The sequence below is a fragment of the Trachurus japonicus genome, chromosome 13 (assembly GCF_045865225.1).
Source record: "Trachurus japonicus isolate A0001 chromosome 13, Traja_1.0".
In the NCBI taxonomy this organism is placed as follows: Eukaryota; Metazoa; Chordata; class Actinopteri; order Carangiformes; family Carangidae; genus Trachurus; species Trachurus japonicus.
Genome location: NC_140919.1, coordinates 21,966,927 through 21,988,461, shown reverse-complemented (window position 1 = coordinate 21,988,461; position 21,535 = coordinate 21,966,927). Strand labels below are relative to the sequence as shown.

Genomic DNA, 21,535 nt, shown 5'->3' with positions numbered 1-21,535 from the left:
TTCTTCTTCTTCTTCTTCTTCTTGTATTCCTAGGAATTCTTCTTCTTCTTCTTCTTCTTTAGGGTCCGGGCAGCTAAGCTGCCGGGACACTATTGTATTCCTAGGAATTCTTCTTTAGGGTCCGGGCAGCGCAGCTGCCAGGACACTATTGTATTCCTAGGAATTCTTCTTCTTCTTTAGGGTCCGGGCAGCTAAGCTGCCGGGACACTATTGTATTCCTAGGAATTCTTCTTCTTTCTTCTTCCAAGGAAGTCATACTTCCCATGGGCGAAAACTCACCAAACTTCACAGAAACATCTGACCCCATGCCAGATTCACTCAACTCCAAGGACATGTGCCCCCCCCTCCTAGGGGGGGCACAATAAGCGTTTAAATTTAAAAACTTTAAAAATTCCTACCAAACCAACGGTAGATGCTACAGTGTTGAAACTTCACCACAATGTAGCCTCAATACTGCTGAAACTTTTGTCAACTTAAACTCATTACAAATTATGAAGTCCATCACTCTGTTTTTTTCAATAACTGTAAAACTTTTAAAATGTATCTCCTCCCACAATTTTTGCTCAATTGTCATCAAACTTGCTACAGAGCATCTCCAGACCATCCTCCACAAAACTTGTTTCTCGGATTTTTGATTAAGCAAAAATTGAGCCTACAGTGCATGAAAACGTTTGACTGTAAACACTACTGTAAACATATACCATCAAATTCTTGCTAAATACATTTTCAAACTTCCTGAAAAAAAAAGAGAATATTTTGGAGTCATGGTTAATGAAGTTTGGCAAATATCAGAATTTTAATTCAAAAACTGAATTTTTGAGAACATTTTGAATTCTGCTCTGATGGGAACAACTGCAATCAATGTGAGTGTGGAATTTTTAAACATCAGATTTTCTCTTATGAAGCAAAACACTTATCATTAAAAACAAATCACCAACATTTTCATGCTGTCAAGATGCAATTTATGTATTATCAGATTTTTGTTTAGATGACAGAATTTCTGAAATTTGACCATTTCATCACAACAGCTGCCCGGGCACTGACTCGCCTGAGTGGATAAATGAAGCTACACAGCAGGTCTCACTACCAGCCAATTAGCTCAGCGAGTTAGGGGCTGGTTCTTGGTGTCAGAGGCTGTGGGTTCGAGACCCAGCAAGGGTGATGATGATGATGATGACAGATCAAAATGTCACTTGTCCTCAACACGAAACACAAGACAATTGTCCTAATGGTCGCATCACAGCAAGCCTCTAAATTATAAATCCAAATAGCTTGGACTGGACCATGTGCGAAGGCTCCTAACATCTTAGATTCATAGTAGATGTTTGACAAATACATATCATTATTTTACCTCAAAAACTGATTTTTCTTTTTACTGTGGTTTCAAATCTGCCTACACGACAGTGAATGGCTTACTCAATTTGTGAAGCCACTGTTGAATGCCACTTGTCAATTAGCTCAGTGCGATAGCCAATGGGCTTTGGTTCCCGAGGTTGTGGGTTCAATCCTCAACTGATGCAAACTGAACATTATAAGGTCAACTGTCTTGTCTTCCTATTCTCCTGTTTGTTGCTCAGAATTGCCTAAATTTGCCCAAAAGTAGCCCGGACCCGACCCATCGCTGCGCAGCAGCTATAATTTTCTCTCTTATCCTCTCCACATGTTTTTTTTCCCCACATTAATCTTTCCAAATGTTCCCTCAGTGACAAAGGGGAATAACATAAAGTGTAGCTCGAAGAATTAGGCTTCTGTGGTTAGAGCAAATTGCTCCCTTACAGAATACTGAAACATTTTGAGAAATACACGTTTAATTTGTTTGTTCAATGTGAAGCCGTAGCCAGCTGCTGGTTATCTTAGCATTGCACGAAGAGTGGAAACAGCTAGCCATGGCTCCAGGGCAGCAATATTCACATGTCAACACCTCTGAAGCTCACACATTCATACATTATATCTCTTTTTAATCCAAACAGCGACTGACATATTAGTAGGGAGGTTAAGCGACTTTTGACTTCAAGTCATGATGCAAAGGTCCCCTTTGGCATGGAAGTACCTTAGGGTCATACAAATAAATCTATCCAAAGACACAAGTGAGATCACACTTTGTATCCGAAATAAACACGTTTTTAAAATGCCTTTTTTTAATTGAGAAAACGCATGTTAAAAGCACATTCCATTTAGAATGTCCATAGAAACTACAATGTTTTCAGCTCCCGGATGTTATCTACAGCTTATTTGTGACATGATTGCAATATGTCAGGATTGTTTCTCAATTTGAATGATGAACAGGGATCTAATGCCTTTTAATCTGTAGGGTGGACTGACATAGGAAGCCTAAAGTCCAGTCAAGACATTCCATTATGGCTCATTTGAAATAAGAAATAAAGATACTGTAACACCATGAGATTGATAAGATGAGCATTAACAAGCATTCACAAAAGTAAAAATCTACCAAAAATAATGAAGCTTACCAGTTTATCAACATTACTCTAAGAGAGGATCTTAGCCAGCTATACTGCGCAGGTGAAATAAGTCAGTCCTAATCATATGCTTTATGTGGGAGCTGCGAACCTAAACTTCCCTATATAAAAGCTGAACATGGCTTATTAAGGGCGCTCTACGCTAAAATCTGTTAGTTTACTTTAGGAGCACAATGTAAAATGATTTCAGTATCAGGTTATATAAGCCTTGAATAATGTACAGGGTCCAGTGTGACCCATTTTTACATTTGAGAACAGTAAAAACATTTTTCCTTTGACTTTAAGTTGACTTCTAATATGACCCAGAATGGGTCATACATGTAAATTCAACTTTTTTAAATCAACATACACAAGCAGTAACTAGTTATAGGTAGGCCTATATTTTGACCAACACAATATTTGGCTAATTGGTCTTTCATGACACCACTGTGATATGAATTACATCTTATTATTTAACTACTTGTAGGCTATATTTGTTGCACTCCGTCTGATGTTCAACAAATCAGTATCAGTATAGTTTTATTAATGTTTTTACATTAATAAAGCCCAATATCCGGTCACACAAGCAGCTCCATGTTGTCTCAGAAGCTGTAGATCTCATCCAGGAGCTGAAGGCATCAGGGGATCTGCATGAGTTTCTATGGACATTCTAAATGGAATGTGCTTTTAGCATGCGTTTTCTCAATTAAAAAAAGGCATTTTAAAAACGTGTTTATTTTGGATACAAAGTGTGATCTCACTTGTGTCTTTGGATAGATTTATTTGTATGACCCTAAGGTACTTCCATGCCAAAGGGGACCTTTGCATCATGACTTGAAGTCAAAGGCCTATTTTTTGGGCTTAACCTCCCTACTATATAATGATAACAGGCTGTGGGATTTCTTGGTCAGGACCGGTCACTTGCTGGAGTATCTGCTGGTTGCCAGGCAATGTCATGGCAAAGCAAAATGGCAAATTATCTTTTATGACTCATAAAACGAAATCAAGATGCAAGTGGTATCATTCTTCTCAACTCACACTCAGCAAGAGTCCATTAGCCTATTTTTCAAAACATCAAATTAGTAATTTAAACATAACTAGGAACCAAGTCCAACATTTAGTATGGGGGTCATTCCATGAAATCGGTAACTTTTGCGTCCCAAGTAGTAATCAGTCATAAAATTATGATAATAACAAATTAATATGTAATTCAAAAAATATAACATTACCATTTCTTCTCTCCTTACTATAACATCAAATTAAAGTAAATTAAATATAATTTTAAATAATTAAAATGACTTTCATGCTGATGAGGGTGAGGTTTTTGGCCTGTCCCTCTCTGTTGTTGTTGTTGTACGTCAACAGGACTTTTAATATGTAAAATGTTGGCAAAATGTTAAAATGTTCACATTGACATATTGTTTTAAGTATGATCTTATTGTAAAACAGTGTTTTTGGTAATAATATATATCAATTATTATAAATATTTACCAATTTATCGGTGTCCCCTGATTTTATGTCAACCCTGTTACCCTAACCAAAAAACCCTAGAAAAACACTGGTACATCCCAGATTTGACATGATTGACAGGAGTTTGCATCATCTCTTACCCAGGATGCTAACAGCTCAGTAACAAGTAGCTTTCTCTCATCTCTTGTGTGCTATTTTTGATGGTTTTTCAAGGTTGGACCGGGGGGGACAAGCATACAACGTCAACCCTGTTACCACTTTTTAACATACAAATCTAAACAATTTTCTATTTCTCATAATATAATCAATATCTACAGGTAATTACCTTTCAAAGTACACAGTTTGCCCTTTAGCTAGCATTTATTTCAGCTAGCAATGGGCAAATTAGCTTGAAATAGTCAACCCTGTTACTGTCAACCCTGTTACCTTTGCAGTGTAGACAATAGAATGTGTGTCCTCTCATCTATTACTCTTGTCAACCCTGTTACCATAACTTCAACCCTGTTGTTGTCATTAATTTGATAAAAATGTTTTAAAAAATTGAATTTAAACTGTTACCATTATAATTAAAACTATATAGACTATATATAGAAAATATTCTCAATAATCTCTAACTAGAAATACTGTAAATTGTAAAGTTTATGTCGGTAACAGGGTTGACAAGATTAGGAAAACATTAAAACTGTAATAAAATATTAAATTCCACAGCCTGAGATGGCACAACATAATTTCTTGTCATTTTAAACTTTCTTTGATTCCTGGCTACTTAAAAAATAGCAATTAAATATAGTTTAAATTTTAACTTTTCAAAGTTGAAAAGTTACCGATTTCATGGATAAAAAATACATTAAAAAAATATTTGACATTACATCGTGTCTCCATAGTTTTGACTACAACTCTATGGCTTAACAAATACAAAGATCTATATTCATGTTTTAACACAGCTTTCAAGTTTCACAGTGAGCAGTTAAGTTTTTCTCACATACTGTGATGTGCGAGTATGGTTAATGGCCTGCTCACATACAGAGTGAACATCTGGTCCCTGTTGTCTCCTCATTCACACCTTGTGGTTTATTTCCAAAGTGACCATATCTAGTGTGAGAGAACATATGGGGGAATATCCCCACCTCTGTATTTAGATTAATACAATAAAAGAATAGTAGAACTAAGCTTCATTGATTACAGTGTCTTGTGGGAAATTCCATGACATGACCTACAGGGAGTAATGTAATGTGGCAAAGTACTTTTCCCATTTTAGCACAATAAAACCTTTAGGTAATGAGAGAAAATGTTAAATGGTGAAAATCAGTACTTTTTTAGTCTTAATCCTTTCTCTCCAATTTGACGTTTGTAGCTTTGTGGTAAAGGATAGAGATGGAGGCAGAGGGGTAGCTAATTGTGTCTGTTGAAGTCATCAATGTTAAGAGCCAGTCAGTCTCTCAGTTTTACAGCCCTTCTGTGTCATCATGTCTGTGTGTAGAGCACCCAGAAGGCACCCGGCTGATATTCATATTTGGCACATCGTTAAATCACAGGAGAAATGGGATGGAAATATCATTAGAAAGTAACCAGGGGTACCCACTGGACCCAGCTTGAATGTGATTTTCCAGTTGGCAGCTTTTACCCAAGTGTTTTCCGTAATTACACAACTTCAGAATCTGAGGTGTTAAAGCCATTTTAGGTTGCCAACTGATTCAATCATATCTGTCGTCCTTGGCGGGTTCCGATTTTTAAATTGCGTGTCTGTGTTGCCTTTAAGCTGTGACTTCTTGCTCAGTATTGAACGGCGGATGTGAGCACAAGTGTGTGGACATGGGAAACAACCACTACAAATGTGAGTGTCGAAAGAACTACCAGCTGAAGAGAGATGGGAGACACTGCGAATGTAAGTAATTTTGCCCACAGATGTTCTCATAATGCACAAGTATGACCAAATCAAAGCATAATTGCACAACTTATGTGGCTATACTGCTGGCATGCAAGGTAGGAAAAGGAAAGGAATGTAAAATGCTGCTTTGGAAGCGGTCACTGCACAGTAAAGAGTGTGATTCAGACTTGTCCACCTGAATTTCTATTTCGAATAAATCTATTTGTTAGTTTTATGAGGGATCAGATACAGTATCATAACCAGACTCACACAGGAGGGAAACCTGTAAGAGAATTTAGATGTTAATCTGGTGTTAAAAATCACAACTGTCCTCGTGAACTAACCGGTAGGGTCAGAGAGTCCCCTGCTGGGTTGACCTGGCTCCGGTCTTAGTGGATGTGTGTGTTTGTGTCAGTGAGGGACCCCTGTAATGAGAGGAATGGAGGCTGCGCCCAGCTGTGTCTTTCGGACGATGGTCGGGTTCAGTGCAGCTGCCGACCTGGTTTTACACTGGCTGGAGATGCCAAGAACTGTGAAGGTGAGGAATCACACACACACACATGCACTCACTCACACACACACGCTGTATATACAAAGTGAGAAAATAATTAGAGAGCGCATATTTCAAACAGGCTGAGAAATACCTTCCCCAGGATGTGCTACAGTCTCAGGGGGTGACATTTATGATTTTTCCAAAAGTTACAACAGACATGTGCTAAGTTGAGAGGCTGATGTTAGACATTACTCACATTTACATTTCTTCTCCAACATCTATAGAGGAGAGATGAAGCTAAGTGTAATCTGACCCTGCTTGAGAAAGTATCTTCTACAATCATTCACACATGCAGATTTATTTCTATGACCATATGGAAACAGTTTTTGTAATGGTGGCTTATCAGTGTGACATTATGTGTTTAGTTCATTAACCTCTGGTGTCAGAAACCCAGCTCCAAAACCTTAACATTTGCTACTCTGTGTGTTTGTGCATTGCCCAAACTCTGTTGCAGTATGAACCATAATGACCCAAGTCTTTCTGGTTCTGAGGGTAAATGTCAACTTGGCTGTAAAGGTTAAGGTTACTTAATTCTAGTCAAAGATTTGAGGACAAGAAGACATGTGTCATGACATTTAAAAAGCTCAGAAATTTGGATATGTCTCAATATTGTTGTCCTCTTGTTTTCCATCTTTGCAAAATAGATATATTTTCCTATAAACTCGATTTATGGTTTGGTATGACCTCAAAACATGCATGTCTGTGTCTTGTGTTACCCATCACTTATAGACATTGATGAGTGCAGTTCAGGCCATGCCAGGTGTTCCCATGGCTGTGTCAACGTGCTGGGCTCCTTCAGCTGTGTGTGCAATCCAGGCTTTGAACTCGGTGCAGATGGCAAACAATGTTACCGTAAGTAAACCCAATGGAAATGTAAAACCACAAAGTCCAACTACAGCTGAACACATCTTACATTATTTTTTTCCTTCTTGGCTTCTGTAGCTATAAATGACAAGATTGGGATAAACCGCAAAGTCCTCATTACCTAGAAATGCCCCACAACTTTGTCCTTATGTTTCAGCACTACATTTGTGGTTTTGTCCTCTCTTCTCCAGGCATTGAGATGGAGATCGTCAACAGCTGTGAGAAAAACAACGGCGGTTGCTCCCATCACTGTGAGCACACCACAAATGGCCCTCTCTGCTCCTGCAACCACGGCTACCAGCTGGACCAGGACAGGAAGACCTGTGTAGGTAAGATTATCTGTCTGTGTCTTCTACATAGTCTAATTATCCATATTTAATTTTTATTCCTTTTCATTCAGTCTTCTTTCATGTACGACTTTCAGCTTCTTTCTTTCTTTGTATTGAAACCATCTCTGTATCGCTGTGTGCCTTCCTCAGATAGTGATGAATGTGTCAGTGGGGAATCCTGCTGTAGTCACTTCTGCAGAAACTACCCGGGCGGCTACGAGTGCAGCTGCAGAGCCGGCCACAGACTAAACCCAGACGGCTGTGGTTGTGATGGTAAGAGTTTTGGATTGTTAGCAGATTACCTCGTCTCGATGCTTTTTTTGTTTTCTATGTTCTGGCAAAGCTCTATACAGGATACACATTCCCAAAGCACATTAACTAATTAAATGATTGCTCAGACAGAGATGTTTTTATGCTATTTTAGATCAGAAAACTAGAAACAGAGCATTTCCTCACTGAGGAGTTGTACAAGAGCAACATCCAGGTGTGTATCACATCTGTATGAGTATTGAGAGGTGAAGCAACATTCACGTCTTCCTCTTGCTGGAGATAAACTACAGGGCTGACCTACGCTTGACCTGCACAACCTGTGTTCCATTAAACATGCACATCATCGGTAAAAAAAAAAAAAAATGTTGTATGCAACCTGTGGTGTTTGTGAATTCATCTGGTAGACATTGACGAGTGCCTAGCAGAGACCTCGGGCTGTGAGCACTACTGTGTCAACACCCTGGGAACGTATGAGTGTTTTTGCCGACTGGGCTTCCGCTTGGATCAGGACCAGCACTCCTGCATCTGTGAGTAACATTAGTGTTTTAGTTATTCCTAGGCAGCACAGTCATATCTATCATTTTAATGTCATTGTAAACAGAAATAAAACAAATGTTTTGAAAGAATTCTATTTTTATCACCACCCTGACTCTGTGCTGTGTTTAGCTCTGTATGGCAGAGAACTGGAAGAAGAGGAGGAGGATGAGGAAGAAAACGAAGAGCAGCTGGAAGTCCACAGATTACCAGATCTGTTATTCCGCAAAGCTCCTCAACTACTGCAGTTCACCGCAGCCTTGCACACCCGTTACGGCAGTGATGATGATGATGATGATGACAGTGATGGTGGTGACAATGAAAAAGATTTCGGTATCCAGAGAGACCGCAGGGGAGAACTTCGGCTTGACAGCCACATAGGTACAGTAAAGAGTGCGAGTGATGACGCTAAGATGCATCTGTTGTTTTCCTATTAAATTTTCTAAACCTAAAGTTCTGAAGAGAAAAAGAGGAACTTCTTCACATCTCTTTTTCAGTATGCTTGGACGGATCGTTTGGGGATGACTGCAGTGTGAGCTGTGAAGACTGTATGAATGGAGTGTGTAGTGAAGACAGAGACCGATGTCACTGTTCACCTGGATGGACTGGTATCATCTGCAACATGAGTAAGTACAGTTTACTGGACATTGTAGAGTCTGTGCGTCATGCGCATCATTAAATCTTGACAAATACCACAGCACACTCAAGCCCACATAACACAGACCTCCAGCCCAGACAACCCCATCTGTCCCTGACCTCCAACATGACGAATAGAAGTATAGCGGCAGGAGATGCCACAGATTAATCTTTTTAAAAATCAATATTGAAAAACAAATAACTTTTGTCTTGTGATAATGGTTGGGTTTAGGGCACAAGAATAATGTATCTTGATTCCGAGAAAGTGGTTTGGGTTACAATAAGTACTCTGTTAAGGTTAGAGAATATTCAGCATCATGGTAACAATAAACACGCTGGATAAAGTTATAAAATAACAATGGTTGTAAGATGAAACGGGAAACTAACAGCAGCCTCATGTGTTTAATTCCAATGCCACTTTATTGCTGTGTAATAACATCACACTTACTACGGTCACGAAAAGACAATAAAATAAGCTATAAAAGATCTACAATCTTGAGTTTTCATTTTGATCATTTCACACAGAGCTGTGACAGATGCTTTCCTGTGGAGTCTATATGCTAAGCTAACTGGATGTTGGCTATGGCCTCTACCTTTCAAGCAGTACATAACGGTGCTGCTCTTCTCATGAATTGTTTCTAAAGCCATTTTCCAAGCTACAGTATTTCTTTAAAAGTTCAGGGACCTGAGGTTTTCATTTTGTAGCAGTGAAAAACAAATGACTGTGGCTAAGACGTGTATGGACGGGGAATCAAAAGAAATTATTTATGGCCAGATCATATATACGTATATACATGACAAGCAGATAATGTACAGTACAATACACATACACACACTTTTTCCCCACAGGACACAGCCTCCTCTAGGTCTATTTGAGCTACCCATAGTAATGTGGTCTAGTTATAGAGAGAGATGAGATAGCTCCCACTGTGCATGGATCCAGGGCCATGTATCAAAACCTGTCGGCTCCTCTGTGTGGGAGGCTGAGTTGTTTATGGGCTCCTGAACACAAGAGCACCGGGGGAATCAATCTGTCTGCTACTGGAGTGAGGCCAGGGCCCCACAGCAAGAGTGTGGCCTGAGGCCAAGGATGTCCACTACTGGGTTAGAAAGCAAGGCTCCATTGTTCCCATCCAGCTCCATGATTAATGGCTGTCTTCGGTCTGAACCCGAGTCTGGCTGGTAATCATAAGAAGAGAGCCACGTGGGATAGTGTAAATATCTTGGAAGCAATCTGTCACTTTTAGAAACACGCATCTCAGGTGGCAGTATTCAGATGCACACCATGAAGGTGATGGGTCTAGACACGGGCAGCATTTTCAGGTGGGGCAGATGTCCTTTGTTACTGCCTGAAGCAAGGATATGGGAACAGTCACAGTAGGTAATAACATAGCAGTCTATAAAGCACAAAGCCTGGTTAAAAGATGGTGATGATTTTGGACCTCATATGGTCTTTTAACATGAAATAAATAAAATGTTTCACTACTTTGTCCATTACTACTTGACTTTCTTTTTTAATGAAGATGTAGCTGTAAGTTGCACTGAAGTTCATGTACTGAATGAGCAGAATATGGTATTTGTGTGTTGTACTTTAGTCTTTTTTTTTTTTTTTTTCATCTGAGAAAATTAAAAAATATAAGGATTTCAATAGCATGGCAACATAGTTAAACTTTACAAGTTGTGAGTACAAAGTAAGTTCAACATGAGGACATACAGACCATTCGATTGGTAAGATTTAAAAGCTCTCACAAAATCACAGCTGTGTGTGTGTTTTGGTGTTGTCCAATCGTGCCTCAGCTTGCCTTAACAAACAAGCCGGTATCAATTCTGTTATTATGAAGCAGACTCCATCCAGCATATCCCTGCTATACTGTGCTGTTCTTTTACTTTGGTCATATTTCCCCAGACATGTACACAACATCTGGCATGAATGATAGCACCACTTAATCATATCAATGAAAAAAAGTCTGTGAATAGAAAAATCTGATTATTTATTCTTGTTAGACTAAACACTTTTGTTCTCTTTCATTCCATTCATATAATGTTTTTTCTGTGTCATTTTTATGTTATAATGCTGTTGCATCCATATATATTTTTTAAAAGCAGTTTATCTTCCCACGGAGAGACATAAAACTGCTGTGAATAAAGTGTGACATGGAATTTAAGCAGACATTTACTTGATGGATTGTAACACTCTAGCACATCTTAAACAGCCAGATGGTTCATGTTATAATTGCTAACAAGGCCAGAGAGATTAGGAGAGTCAGGGGGGCACAATCCATGGGGAAAGACAGGATGGAAGGTGGAAGTGTTGACTGACTTCTTACCACCAGTGCACAGACCTTGAATTTCCCACAATATGATCCAATTAGTATAATACTAATGGTGTCACTGCTTTTTCCCCGTGTACCCTGCCTCCTCTCTGTCTCTCCAGCTTGTCCACAGGGGACCTATGGGCCGGCCTGTAACAGTCTGTGCCGTTGTCAGAATGGAGGCTCGTGTGACCCTGTGACCGGGAAGTGTCTGTGCCCCCCAGGGGTAGAGGGCCTGCTCTGCGAGGATGGTTTGTATACACACTTTCTCTACAGACACACTCTTAGAGCAGACATTCACACACAAGGGTGTGACTGCAACAACCAGTCCTTGGGTCTGGTCTGGTTTGAAACATTTTCACACATGTGAACCTTTGATATAAAGGCAATAACTGCTGTTGCCATCTTAAACTTTGCATTGTCCTATTAAAGACTGATTTTACCATCTGAATATGTTTAATTTGAATGTTTTTAAACATTTGATTGCAGTATTTCACAAGAGCAATTTGCAGTGACAGCATTTCAGATGTTCAGTACCTGTCAAAAACATGGAGCAGACTCAAACATACCTTTCCATGACAGTTGTAGTAGAAAATCTCCCTTAAATGCAGGATCTGTTCTGTGTCATGACTTTGTGCTGTCTGTCTTTCTCTGCATCTTGCTGCTCTTGTCTGGACTTCTTCATCTTTCTTCCTGGCTGAAGAAACATTCAGGGTGTTTTCTTTTCCAACCTGACAGTAAACAAATCACATGTGCATAATGGAAGGAAAATATCGTTTTTATGGTCGTATTTAGTATACTTACCAATGACACACTCCAGAACCAATGTATAATCTTCTATTTGCCAGCCTTGGTATTGTCAAATTTTCTTCATACTACATAGCCTACTGCTGGCCAACTGGCTACCTCTCAGCTCCAATGAACAGATCCATCACACACACATACACAACCTGCGTACTGAGCTATTCCTGAAAGGAGCTGCGCTACATAGGCCTACAAAATATGTCCTATATCAAACTATAATATAACTTGCTGCGGTTCTTGTAACAATTTGGCTTTGTTGCTTATTTGTTACAAAAAAAAAAATGCTTCAGCTATTTCCGTGTTCAGTTTACGCACACACATCTGCGCATGCGTATAATGCTTCAATTTTATAAGGCAACCACCTGTCAGACTCAGGAGGATTATATTTTCTGTGTGAATATAGCTTATTAGGGTCCGGGCAGCGCAGCTGCCAGGACACTATTGTATTCCTAGGAATTCTTCTTCTTCTTCTTTCTTCTTCTTCCAAGGAAGTCATACTTCCCATGGGTGAAAACTCACCAAACTTCACAGAAACATCCAACCCCATGCCAGATTCACTCAACTCCAAGGACATGTGCCCCCCCCTCCCAGGGGGGGCACAATAAGCGTTTAAATTTAAAAACTTTAAAAATTCCTACCAAACCAACGGTAGATGCTACAGTGTTGAAACTTCACCACAATGTAGCCTCAATACTGCTGAAACTTTTGTCCACTTAAACTTATTACAAATTATGAAGTCCATCACTCTGTTTTTTTCAATAACTGTAAAACTTTTAAAATGTATCTCCTCCCACAATTTTTGCTCAATTGACACCAAACTTGCTACAGAGCATCTCCAGACTGTCCTCCACAAAACTTGTTTCTCGGATTTTTGATTAAGCAAAAATTGAGCCTACAGTGCATGAAAACGTTTGACTGTAAACACTACTGTAAACATATACCATCAAATTCTTGATGAATACATTTTCAATCTTCCTGAAAAAAATTACAATATTCTGGAGTCATGGTTGATGAAGTTTGGCAAATATCAGAATTTTATCTCAAAAACTGAATTTTTGAGAACATTTTGAATTCTGCTCTCATGGGAACAACTGAAGTCAATGTGAGAGTGAAATTTATAAACATCATATTTTCTCTTATGAAGCAAAACACTTATCATTAAAAACAAATCACCAACATTTCCATGCTGTCAAGATGCAATTTATGTATTATCAGATTTTTGTTTAGATGACTGAATTTCTGAAATTTTGACCATTTCATCACAACAGCTGCCCGGGCACTGACTCACCTGAGTGGATAAATGAAGCTACACAGCAGGTCTTACTACCAGCCAATTAGCTCAGCGAGTTAGGAGCTGGTTCTTGGTGTCAGAGATTGTGAGTTTGAGACCCAGCAAGGGTGATGATGATGATGACAGATCAAAATGTCAGATGTCTTTAAGGTGTTTTGCTGTCTAAATGCAATTTATGTATTAACAGATTTTTGTTTAGATAATAGAATTTCGGACTTTTTGAAATCTGCCTTGACAACAGCTGCCCGGGCATTGACTCCCTGAGTGGATAAATGAAGCTACACAGCAGGTTTCTCTACCAGCCAATTAGCTCAGCGAGTTAGGAGCTGGTTCTTGGTGTCAGAGGCTGTGGGTTCAAGACCCAGCAAGGGTGATGATGATGATGATGATGACAGTCAGTTGTCCTCAAAACGAAACACAAGACAATTGTCCTAATGGTGGCATCACAGCAAGCCTCTAAATTTAAAAATCCAAATAGCTTGGATTGGTCCATGCGCGAAGGCTCCTAACATCTTAGACTCATAGTAGATGTTTGACAAATACATATCATTATTTTACCTCAAAAACTGATTTTTCTTTTTACTGTGGTTTCAAATCTGCCTACACGACAGTGAATGGCTTACTCAATTTGTGAAACCACTGTTGAATGCCGCTTGTCAATTAGCTCAGTGCGATAGACAACGGTCTTTGGATCCCGAGGTTGTGGGTTCAATCCTCAACTGATGCAAATTGAACATTATAAGGTCAACTGTCTTGTCTTCCTATTCTCCTGTTTGTTGCTCAGAATTGCCTAAATTTGCCCAAAAGTAGCCCGGACCCGACCCATCGCTGCGCAGCAGCTATAATTTAGTGTTTGTTTTCCACAATCTTTCCACTATATTTATTTATTTTCAGAAATTTCACAATTGCCTCAGTTTATACATTTTTAGTCTAGGGATTCTCTTCACTGCGCATGCGCTGAAGACCAGCTCTGCTCTACAGCCTGCGTGATAAGCACGTGATCAACGTATCCTCTGAATTTGCGCGTCAAACTTTTTTGCTGATCCTGAGTCTACAGTGGAGCTTACCGGTATTTTAAAGAAGCAGGTACCCGGCGGTGTAACAGTTTTCTTGCACTCATGTCCGCAGGTTGCCCAAGAGGTTATTTCGGGAGACACTGTAGAAGAAAGTGTAACTGCCCCAACAACGGACGCTGCCATCGGCTGTATGGAGCCTGCCTGTGCTCTCCAGGATTATATGGTCGATTTTGCCACCTGCGTGAGTACCTGAACTTTATATAAACATCATGATAATAAAGATGCTGTTGATGTAATAACAAACAATAACATAATAATGGCTGGTCGTCTTTACAAGTTTAATGCCACCTACATATATGAGAGTGAAAACTTTACAAAAACATAAACTAAAGAAGAGTTTAATTTGATTGAAAATGAAAATTCTTGTCAGATATATGAGAAATAGCATGTAAAATCATTGCATTTTAGATGATTAAAACCATCAGTTGTACTGTTTTGGTGGTAATGATGATGCTGATGATGTTGACACTGTCTCAGCTTCATGTCCAGACATGTCCATCCTTTTTTTTAAATACCAAAGTGCAATCAACAGATTTGTTTATGTTGAGAACATTTTACATGTAGTGAAGACATATTCTCAGTCTTTTCCTTTTGATGTCATGTTCACACGTCGTCACTGGTTGAACTTGACCGTTTTGAGGGTGGCACCAGGTGGGAGGGCAGCTCTCGAGGAAGCCAGTGGCCCTCCAGCTTTCCTTCAATAAGGTGCACAGCTAAAGCAAACTCCTCATTGTCCAACATGCCATCTCCATCTACATCTGACAGCCTCCAGATATGGGCGAGCACAGAGTTAGGCAGAAGCGTGGTCGTCATCCACTCTCTGACTTTGGTGCCGCTCAGTTTGCCCTCGCTTGGACTGAGGTTGTAGAAAATCTCGTCGTATTTTGGCTTGTATTTCTCCACAACCCAGTCGTCGAAATCCGCCTCGCTGCTCTCATCGTCTCTGGGGAGTTCCTTGAAAGGATCTCTCTTGTAATGCTCTCGTCTGAATGTGCCCAAAAAGTCACCGTCCAACACGCCAGGGAGGGATTTTTTCCTCACTTCCTGTTGTTGAAGTAAAGGCACCAGGTTTGCTATGTCAGTGGTCAGGAGTTTTTCCAAGGATGCCATTAGACTGGGTTTCAGTGTCTTGAACTTTGAGAAATCTTGACCCAGAAGTTTCTCCTGGAGATAATTACAAGTACATAAATGTAAGGCTCACAGGATGCATTACACATTTCTCAAAAAACAAAAGAAGATATTTATATAGCAATTAAAAAGTATTGTTTGACCTGCATCTTGGTGCAGTCAGGGAAGTCACCAGCTGGGACTCGATGCTGTTGCTGGATCTTAGTGTAAATCACAGGCAGCTGGTAAATCAGATTGTGCTTTTTGCTCTCTTTGCAAAAAATGGTCGGCATCTCCTGCTTCAGATAGCTGATGATGTGTGCATGAGCCTAGGAGAGGAAATCAAATGAGACAGTAGGATCACCACAGCTGCGGGGTTTGTAAATGTTTTCCTGAATTATGGGTTACATTTGGCCCAAGGCGATGTCTTACCCTTACTAAGCGTGCCCTCTTCACCAGGTCATTCAGCTTGCGCACTGCAGCGTTGCGCGGCAGATTCCGTATGTCGGCCAAAAGATCCTCCTCCTCCAGCTCTATCAGCTGGTAGTGGTCACACATCTGCCTCGGCTCAGACCAGAAAGACCCGATGTAAACTCGCAGGATCTCGGGCGTTCGAAACACTTTTCCCAGCGACCACATGAGGGCGCCGTACACCCTCATGAGCTGCTGCGAGTCCACCCTGTCAGCCTTGTTGAGAACCACACGCAACTTGTCCTCATAGCCATTCAGGGCCCCAAAGGCCCGAGTGAGCTCATCAGAAAACTCCAGTTTATGTGCATCAAACAGCAGGATGATTCGATCTACACGCTCTGCGAACCACCGCAGCACTGCTGGGAAGTCATAGCCTGGGGCCAAGGGAACAAAAACACAGGGTTTTCATTAACACTGTCTCTAATGGGGCAGGCCTCAGTGCCTCAAGATGTAGGGAAACATGTAACATATCCCACTGGCCCTTGCTGGTTTCAAGCCATTTCAGTTACACCCATTAATGTGTCCATAAAACAAAGCGAAGACTGCTCCGTTCCTCACTGTTCGTCTCCTCCCAACTCCACTGTCAAATTGCTTTCATCTGCTGTGCTTCTGACTTCAAGTGTTTGAGTTATGTTGGGCTGAAATGTTCTTATTTTATTACGTCTTCTATGACTCTGCTTGTACCAGGAATGTAAATCCCCCAGACAGCAACAATGCTGTACATCTGCAACTCCCTTAAAACTGGATATATGGATGTAAAGACCCATTAATTCCTTCTGAGAGTGAAAAGGAAATCAGAAAGTTATTCTGTCTCACCTCGACTCAGCTTTCTTTTTGCAGCAGTTAAGATGCCCGGTGTGTCAATAATGCTGATGCTTTCAAGGACCTGATTTGGCATCTGCACACACTGAAACCTACATTGAAAAAAAAACAAAAAACAATCCATTCAAAGTAATGCATGAATGAAGCAATATTGGCAAAGCATCAGTATGGTTGTAATAGCTAATTCTGTGATTATGAAAGATTACTATGGGTGGGAACTTGAAGAAAAGAGAGAGAATTTTAATCAAACAGTAAGTCCTCGGAGATACAGTACAACAAACTATTTAAATTTAGCAATCCACTATTTCTCTGCCTGTCTCTGTTTCCCATCACCTCTCTAGGTCAGTCTTCGTTGTTTTTTTTCCTGTTGACCCACCTGTTCAGAAAAGAATTCCCAAAGGGGTCGAGGTTGCGAAATGGTTTTTTTGGATCCACTGTGAGGGCATTCCCGGGAATGATTCCCTCTGGCTCTCCATACATGAGGGCACTGAAGCAGTCAGTGGTTGGCTCTGGTCCAACTCTGCTTCCAGGAAAATCCTGTTCTATGAGATACCTGCAGACAACCAATATGCAAACTACCACTGTTAATCAACCCTTTCCTCGCTCCAGCACAATATTTTTAATGCACACAAAAGTCACTCACATGCTTTTCTTACCTGCGTGAAGTCTGGAAGCTTACCTGATAAACGTTGTCTTTCCTGTTGAGTACTGACCCATGACCAGCACCATTGGTTTGTTGTCAAAGTCTGCGTCCTCATAGCTCGGAGAGTGAAAGTGATGGAAGGAGTAGTACTTCTCTATCGGCAGCAGCCTCTTGTAATAAAGATTCTTCAGTTCGTCTGTCACCATATTGACATCCCCCAGTATTTTAGGGTTGTTTCTTAGCCTCCGAAAGGACATGCCGATGAATTTTTTGCTCTGGATGTCTCAGTGTAGAAGCAGTGCTCACCCTTCGAAAGGCCAAACTGAAGGATGGAGGAATGTGCACGAGGAATATTATCAGATTCTCACAGCTGTCTGCTCCATCCTGCAGCGGGACATTGAGAGGGTGGAGAGGGTGTAACCAGAGCCTGCAGCTGCACCTAACATAAAGCCAATATCGAGAGGGACAGGGTGGAGTGAGTTCAGTATTTGTTGCTGAGTAGGGACAGTCTTGGCAAAATTATTGCACATTGATTGTTCCAGAGACAGAACAGGGATGTGGCAGTATTCAAGTTTTTAAAGTCTTACATAACACTCAACATTTATTACATCTCTTTATCCAGCACTGTTGTTTATGCGATAGTTTGCAGGAAACCACCAGCAACAGAGGCCACAAACTCACCACCATCATTATGGTTTGATGTCAAACTTTGCAAGAAGGCATGTGCAACAGTAGTTGGCCTGGTCTTGAGTGAGATTTGTAATTATACTTCACAGACAAATTATGCATCATAATTGTGCATGAAGCTCTATGAATTGAGTGCAACATGAGTCAGCGGTCACATGACTTAAACTAGCAGCAGTCTGGTGTTATGATAACATGGTGGTTGGGGGGTTTGTTTTGTTTACCAAAATGTAATCTGATGATGGAGAAGGTTTCATTTCATTTTTTCCCCCCAGTTCACCTTTACTTTAACAAGCAAAACCACATTTTCTTTACTAAGCTTTAAAAACTTTTATGAAGCTGTTTTAGTGGAGTATAGCCGTATACTTCAAGTTTAAATCATGTGTGTATATTGTTTTTGGGCAATATCAAACAAACATGAGAACATGTTGAAACCAGTCATTGTTGTGCCTCAACCTCACTCGTGCTTTTTGTCTGTTTTCTCAACTGATCCCCGGTCTGCTCCTCAGCTTGTCCCAGGTGGACGCACGGTGCAGGCTGTTCCAAGGAATGTGACTGTGTTCAAGAACATTCCTCTGGCTGTGACCCCAAAACAGGGAGCTGTTTCTGTAAAGCTGCATACCATGGCCCACAGTGTGAGAAAGGTATAAGCACTTCACACAACACCAACTCATTAATTCATAGTCAGCTTCAGCATCCACGATCTGTTCCGCATCATGAAGATTTGTGTTTAGCTCCTTCTCATTTAGATTTCTAAACCACACATGGTTTTAGTCTAAAAGGCCATAACAGAAAATCAGATGAAGAAGTTGCTGTGATAACCTCCACCACTGATCACAGAGTCAAGTTGATCACCATCTGCTTGGAATAGGTTTTACACAATGTTGGCTCATCCCTCATGTTCATCTTCTCTTGTTGTGTGTACGTGTCCCTATTCCCCTTGTAGAATGTGATCCTGGCTTCTTCGGTGCAGGCTGTGAGCAGCCATGTGACTGTCCAGGTGGAGGGTCATGTGACCCCAGGACTGGAGAGTGCGGCCAGCGATGTCCTGTAGGACGTCATGGAGATAGATGTCAGCTCGGTGAGACGACAGGCAGAGCGATTTAATTAACATTGTGCATCACATTGTAGAAGTGGTGAGGTTGAACAATGTAAGGTATTGTTTTTCAACCTTGGGGTCAGGACCTCATGTGGTGTCGCCTGGAATTCAAATGAGGTCGCCTGAAATGTCTAATAATTGATTAAAAGAATTACTGATAAAAATATTCTTTTAACTAATTATTATTCTTTTAAAAATTATGATTACCACATACAATCTTAAACAATTCTGTTCTATACATTTTTACTTTCTCAAATATAAATCGAGTTCAAATAAAATGCAGCATATAAAAATATCGGCTGTGATCACATGACTGCACGTGATCGGGGGTTGCCAGAAATTTGTGATGTCAAAATGGGGTCATGAGCCAAAAAAGGTTGGGAACTACTGATGTAAGGAGTTTGGGTCTTATTTAGATCTTAGATTTTGTTTGTGTGCTTTAAAAGTACTTAAGACACTGTTGATGTGCAAGTGCAAGGTCCTCCACAAAGCTCCACTCCACAGTTCCCTCTTGTGGTCACACAGTGGAGGATCATTATGAATACACTTGCCATGAGTATCTGTGCAGATTATGTGAAATGCGTGGGCCTGCCTACTGGCACATGTGTCTACTTGTGTAGTTATTGTTTGCCTGCTCCATGCTTGTTTGCCCTTTCTGATCAACTCTGACAGCACAAACTGTTATAAATGAGTTTCTGACATCACCACCTTTGTCGCAACCTTTTTCAATTCCCGTAACACCTATAAATCCTCCTTCAGTCTGACCTCTTTGATTCGTTCTCTGATACCTTTGATGGATTGAGTGGATTTAGTGGAAATAAATGAGGCTTTCTCTTGAACTCACCTGGTCATTTGCAGGTGTTCCTGTTATTGAAAACTGTACAACTCAAAGAATATGAGTGTCCTTCCACTGCAGGGTGTCTCTCTGACTGTTTACTCTGCTGGTTGAATGGAAGTTCAACTCTCTGTGTTGTGATCCGAAGCGATACTGAATATTGTTCAGGAGCTTCTGGTAAAAACATGACTGGGAGTCTCTGCGGAGTTGACCAAGGCAACAGAGCAGAGTTACAGTATGTCAGCACTAATGCACAGTCCAGACCTGGGCTTGCTGAGATTGTCAACACCAAATATAGGAAAAAAAAAAATCCACATCTTTTGGCTTGTACTTTGCTTCAGTTGCAGGCCAGGTTATGATGGGGGCAATTTACTTCAGTTACTACTGCAGGGGCTACTGGCAAGGACTGAATAAATAAACAGAAATAACTGAGTGTTTTTAAAGCTTCACACATAACCAATTTATTTTATTGTTGTGTAGTCCTGTCTGATGTTTTCTCTTGTGCTACACCCTGCCCCTTGTGTTTTCTAACTCTGCTTTCTATGTTTTATTCTTTATATTTTTTTATTGTCTGTTGCAAGTGTGCAAAGCTGGGACCTACGGAGAAAACTGTCAGATGGTCTGCGACTGTGGAGGAAGTCCTTGTGATCCCATAACTGGACAATGCACCTGTCCTCCAGGGACGACAGGACACTCCTGTCAGGAAGGTACATTTATCCAATTATGCTTTCCTTTAATATTAGTTTTGGGACAGTTTGGCCGTGATCATGTTACAGGTTATAGGGGGAAGAAAATGTATTGAGGGGTGGTGTGAACTGACACTACAGGCTTGCAGAATTATTTTCAGGCTACTGAACAACCACAGTGTTTGAGTTCTTTGCACTTTGCATTGAAGCTTCCTGGCTCAGTGACAGATTTCACCCCTTTCAGTTGCCCACTTAATACATCTCTATCCCAAATGATTTAAGCATAAGTGGCATTAAGGCGTTACGGTGAAATAACTAACATAAGTGGCTTACTGCTGGCTTAATCTCAATGACACTTGATGCTCCCCAGACTGCCCTGATGGATTCTGGGGGTTAAAGTGCCAGTCATCTTGCCCTCCCTGTGAGAACAGAGACTCCTGCAACAAGCTGAGTGGAGGCTGTGACTGTAAACCAGGCTTCACTGGAAACCTCTGCCAAGAGGGTGAGTTTACACTGTACTGAGATTAAAGCCTGAAAATAAAAGAAATTCAATCAGATTTGTTTTCTTTTTACGACTGTTTTAATCATTCCCATGGAAATGTCTCAAATAATGACATTAATTAAACAGTTTTGAATGAGTCCAGATGTTATCATTTCTGTAGTCAGATGTGCGGAATATTTGGATTGTGTTTAAAAATGTTTCCTGTGGATGTGTGCTGTGTGCAG

General features: G+C 40.5%; 2 protein-coding genes across 2 annotated transcripts in view; one reads left to right on the top strand and one right to left on the bottom strand.

Annotated features, from left to right (window-relative positions):
• Positions 1-21,535, top strand: part of egfem1 (EGF-like and EMI domain containing 1) — a 63,918-nt gene that overhangs the window by 26,764 nt on the left and 15,619 nt on the right. The window contains exons 7-20 of the mRNA XM_085795363.1: positions 5,686-5,811; positions 6,209-6,331; positions 7,076-7,198; positions 7,402-7,539; positions 7,690-7,812; positions 8,214-8,336; positions 8,476-8,724; positions 8,841-8,969; positions 11,414-11,542; positions 14,515-14,643; positions 18,699-18,833; positions 19,136-19,270; positions 20,705-20,830; positions 21,180-21,311. Coding sequence (XP_085651489.1) covers positions 5,686-5,811; positions 6,209-6,331; positions 7,076-7,198; positions 7,402-7,539; positions 7,690-7,812; positions 8,214-8,336; positions 8,476-8,724; positions 8,841-8,969; positions 11,414-11,542; positions 14,515-14,643; positions 18,699-18,833; positions 19,136-19,270; positions 20,705-20,830; positions 21,180-21,311 — 1,920 coding nt within the window. The remainder of the gene's footprint in view (positions 1-5,685; positions 5,812-6,208; positions 6,332-7,075; positions 7,199-7,401; positions 7,540-7,689; positions 7,813-8,213; positions 8,337-8,475; positions 8,725-8,840; positions 8,970-11,413; positions 11,543-14,514; positions 14,644-18,698; positions 18,834-19,135; positions 19,271-20,704; positions 20,831-21,179; positions 21,312-21,535) is intronic.
• On the bottom strand, positions 14,637-17,896 carry LOC146975927 (EH domain-containing protein 2-like). The gene is made up of 6 exons (XM_085795365.1): positions 17,542-17,896; positions 17,239-17,415; positions 16,857-16,954; positions 16,002-16,414; positions 15,734-15,898; positions 14,637-15,626 (listed from the first exon to the last, which is right to left on the bottom strand). The coding sequence occupies exons 1-6, from the start codon at positions 17,760-17,762 to the stop codon at positions 15,066-15,068; spliced, it is 1,635 nt and encodes a 544-aa protein (XP_085651491.1). The 5' UTR covers positions 17,763-17,896; the 3' UTR covers positions 14,637-15,065.

Bases quoted from the DNA above. Each gene is read 5' to 3' on its own strand.
- LOC146975927 (XM_085795365.1), bottom strand. From the start codon at position 17,762: ATGTCCTTTCGGAGGCTAAGAAACAACCCTAAAATACTGGGGGATGTC. The intron at 16,955-17,238 runs GTGGGTCAACAG...TTTTCAATGTAG, and splicing joins GGGAATTCTTTTCTGAACAG to GTTTCAGTGTGTGCAGATGC. The intron at 15,899-16,001 runs GTAAGACATCGC...TTCCTCTCCTAG, and splicing joins AGAGGGCACGCTTAGTAAGG to GCTCATGCACACATCATCAG.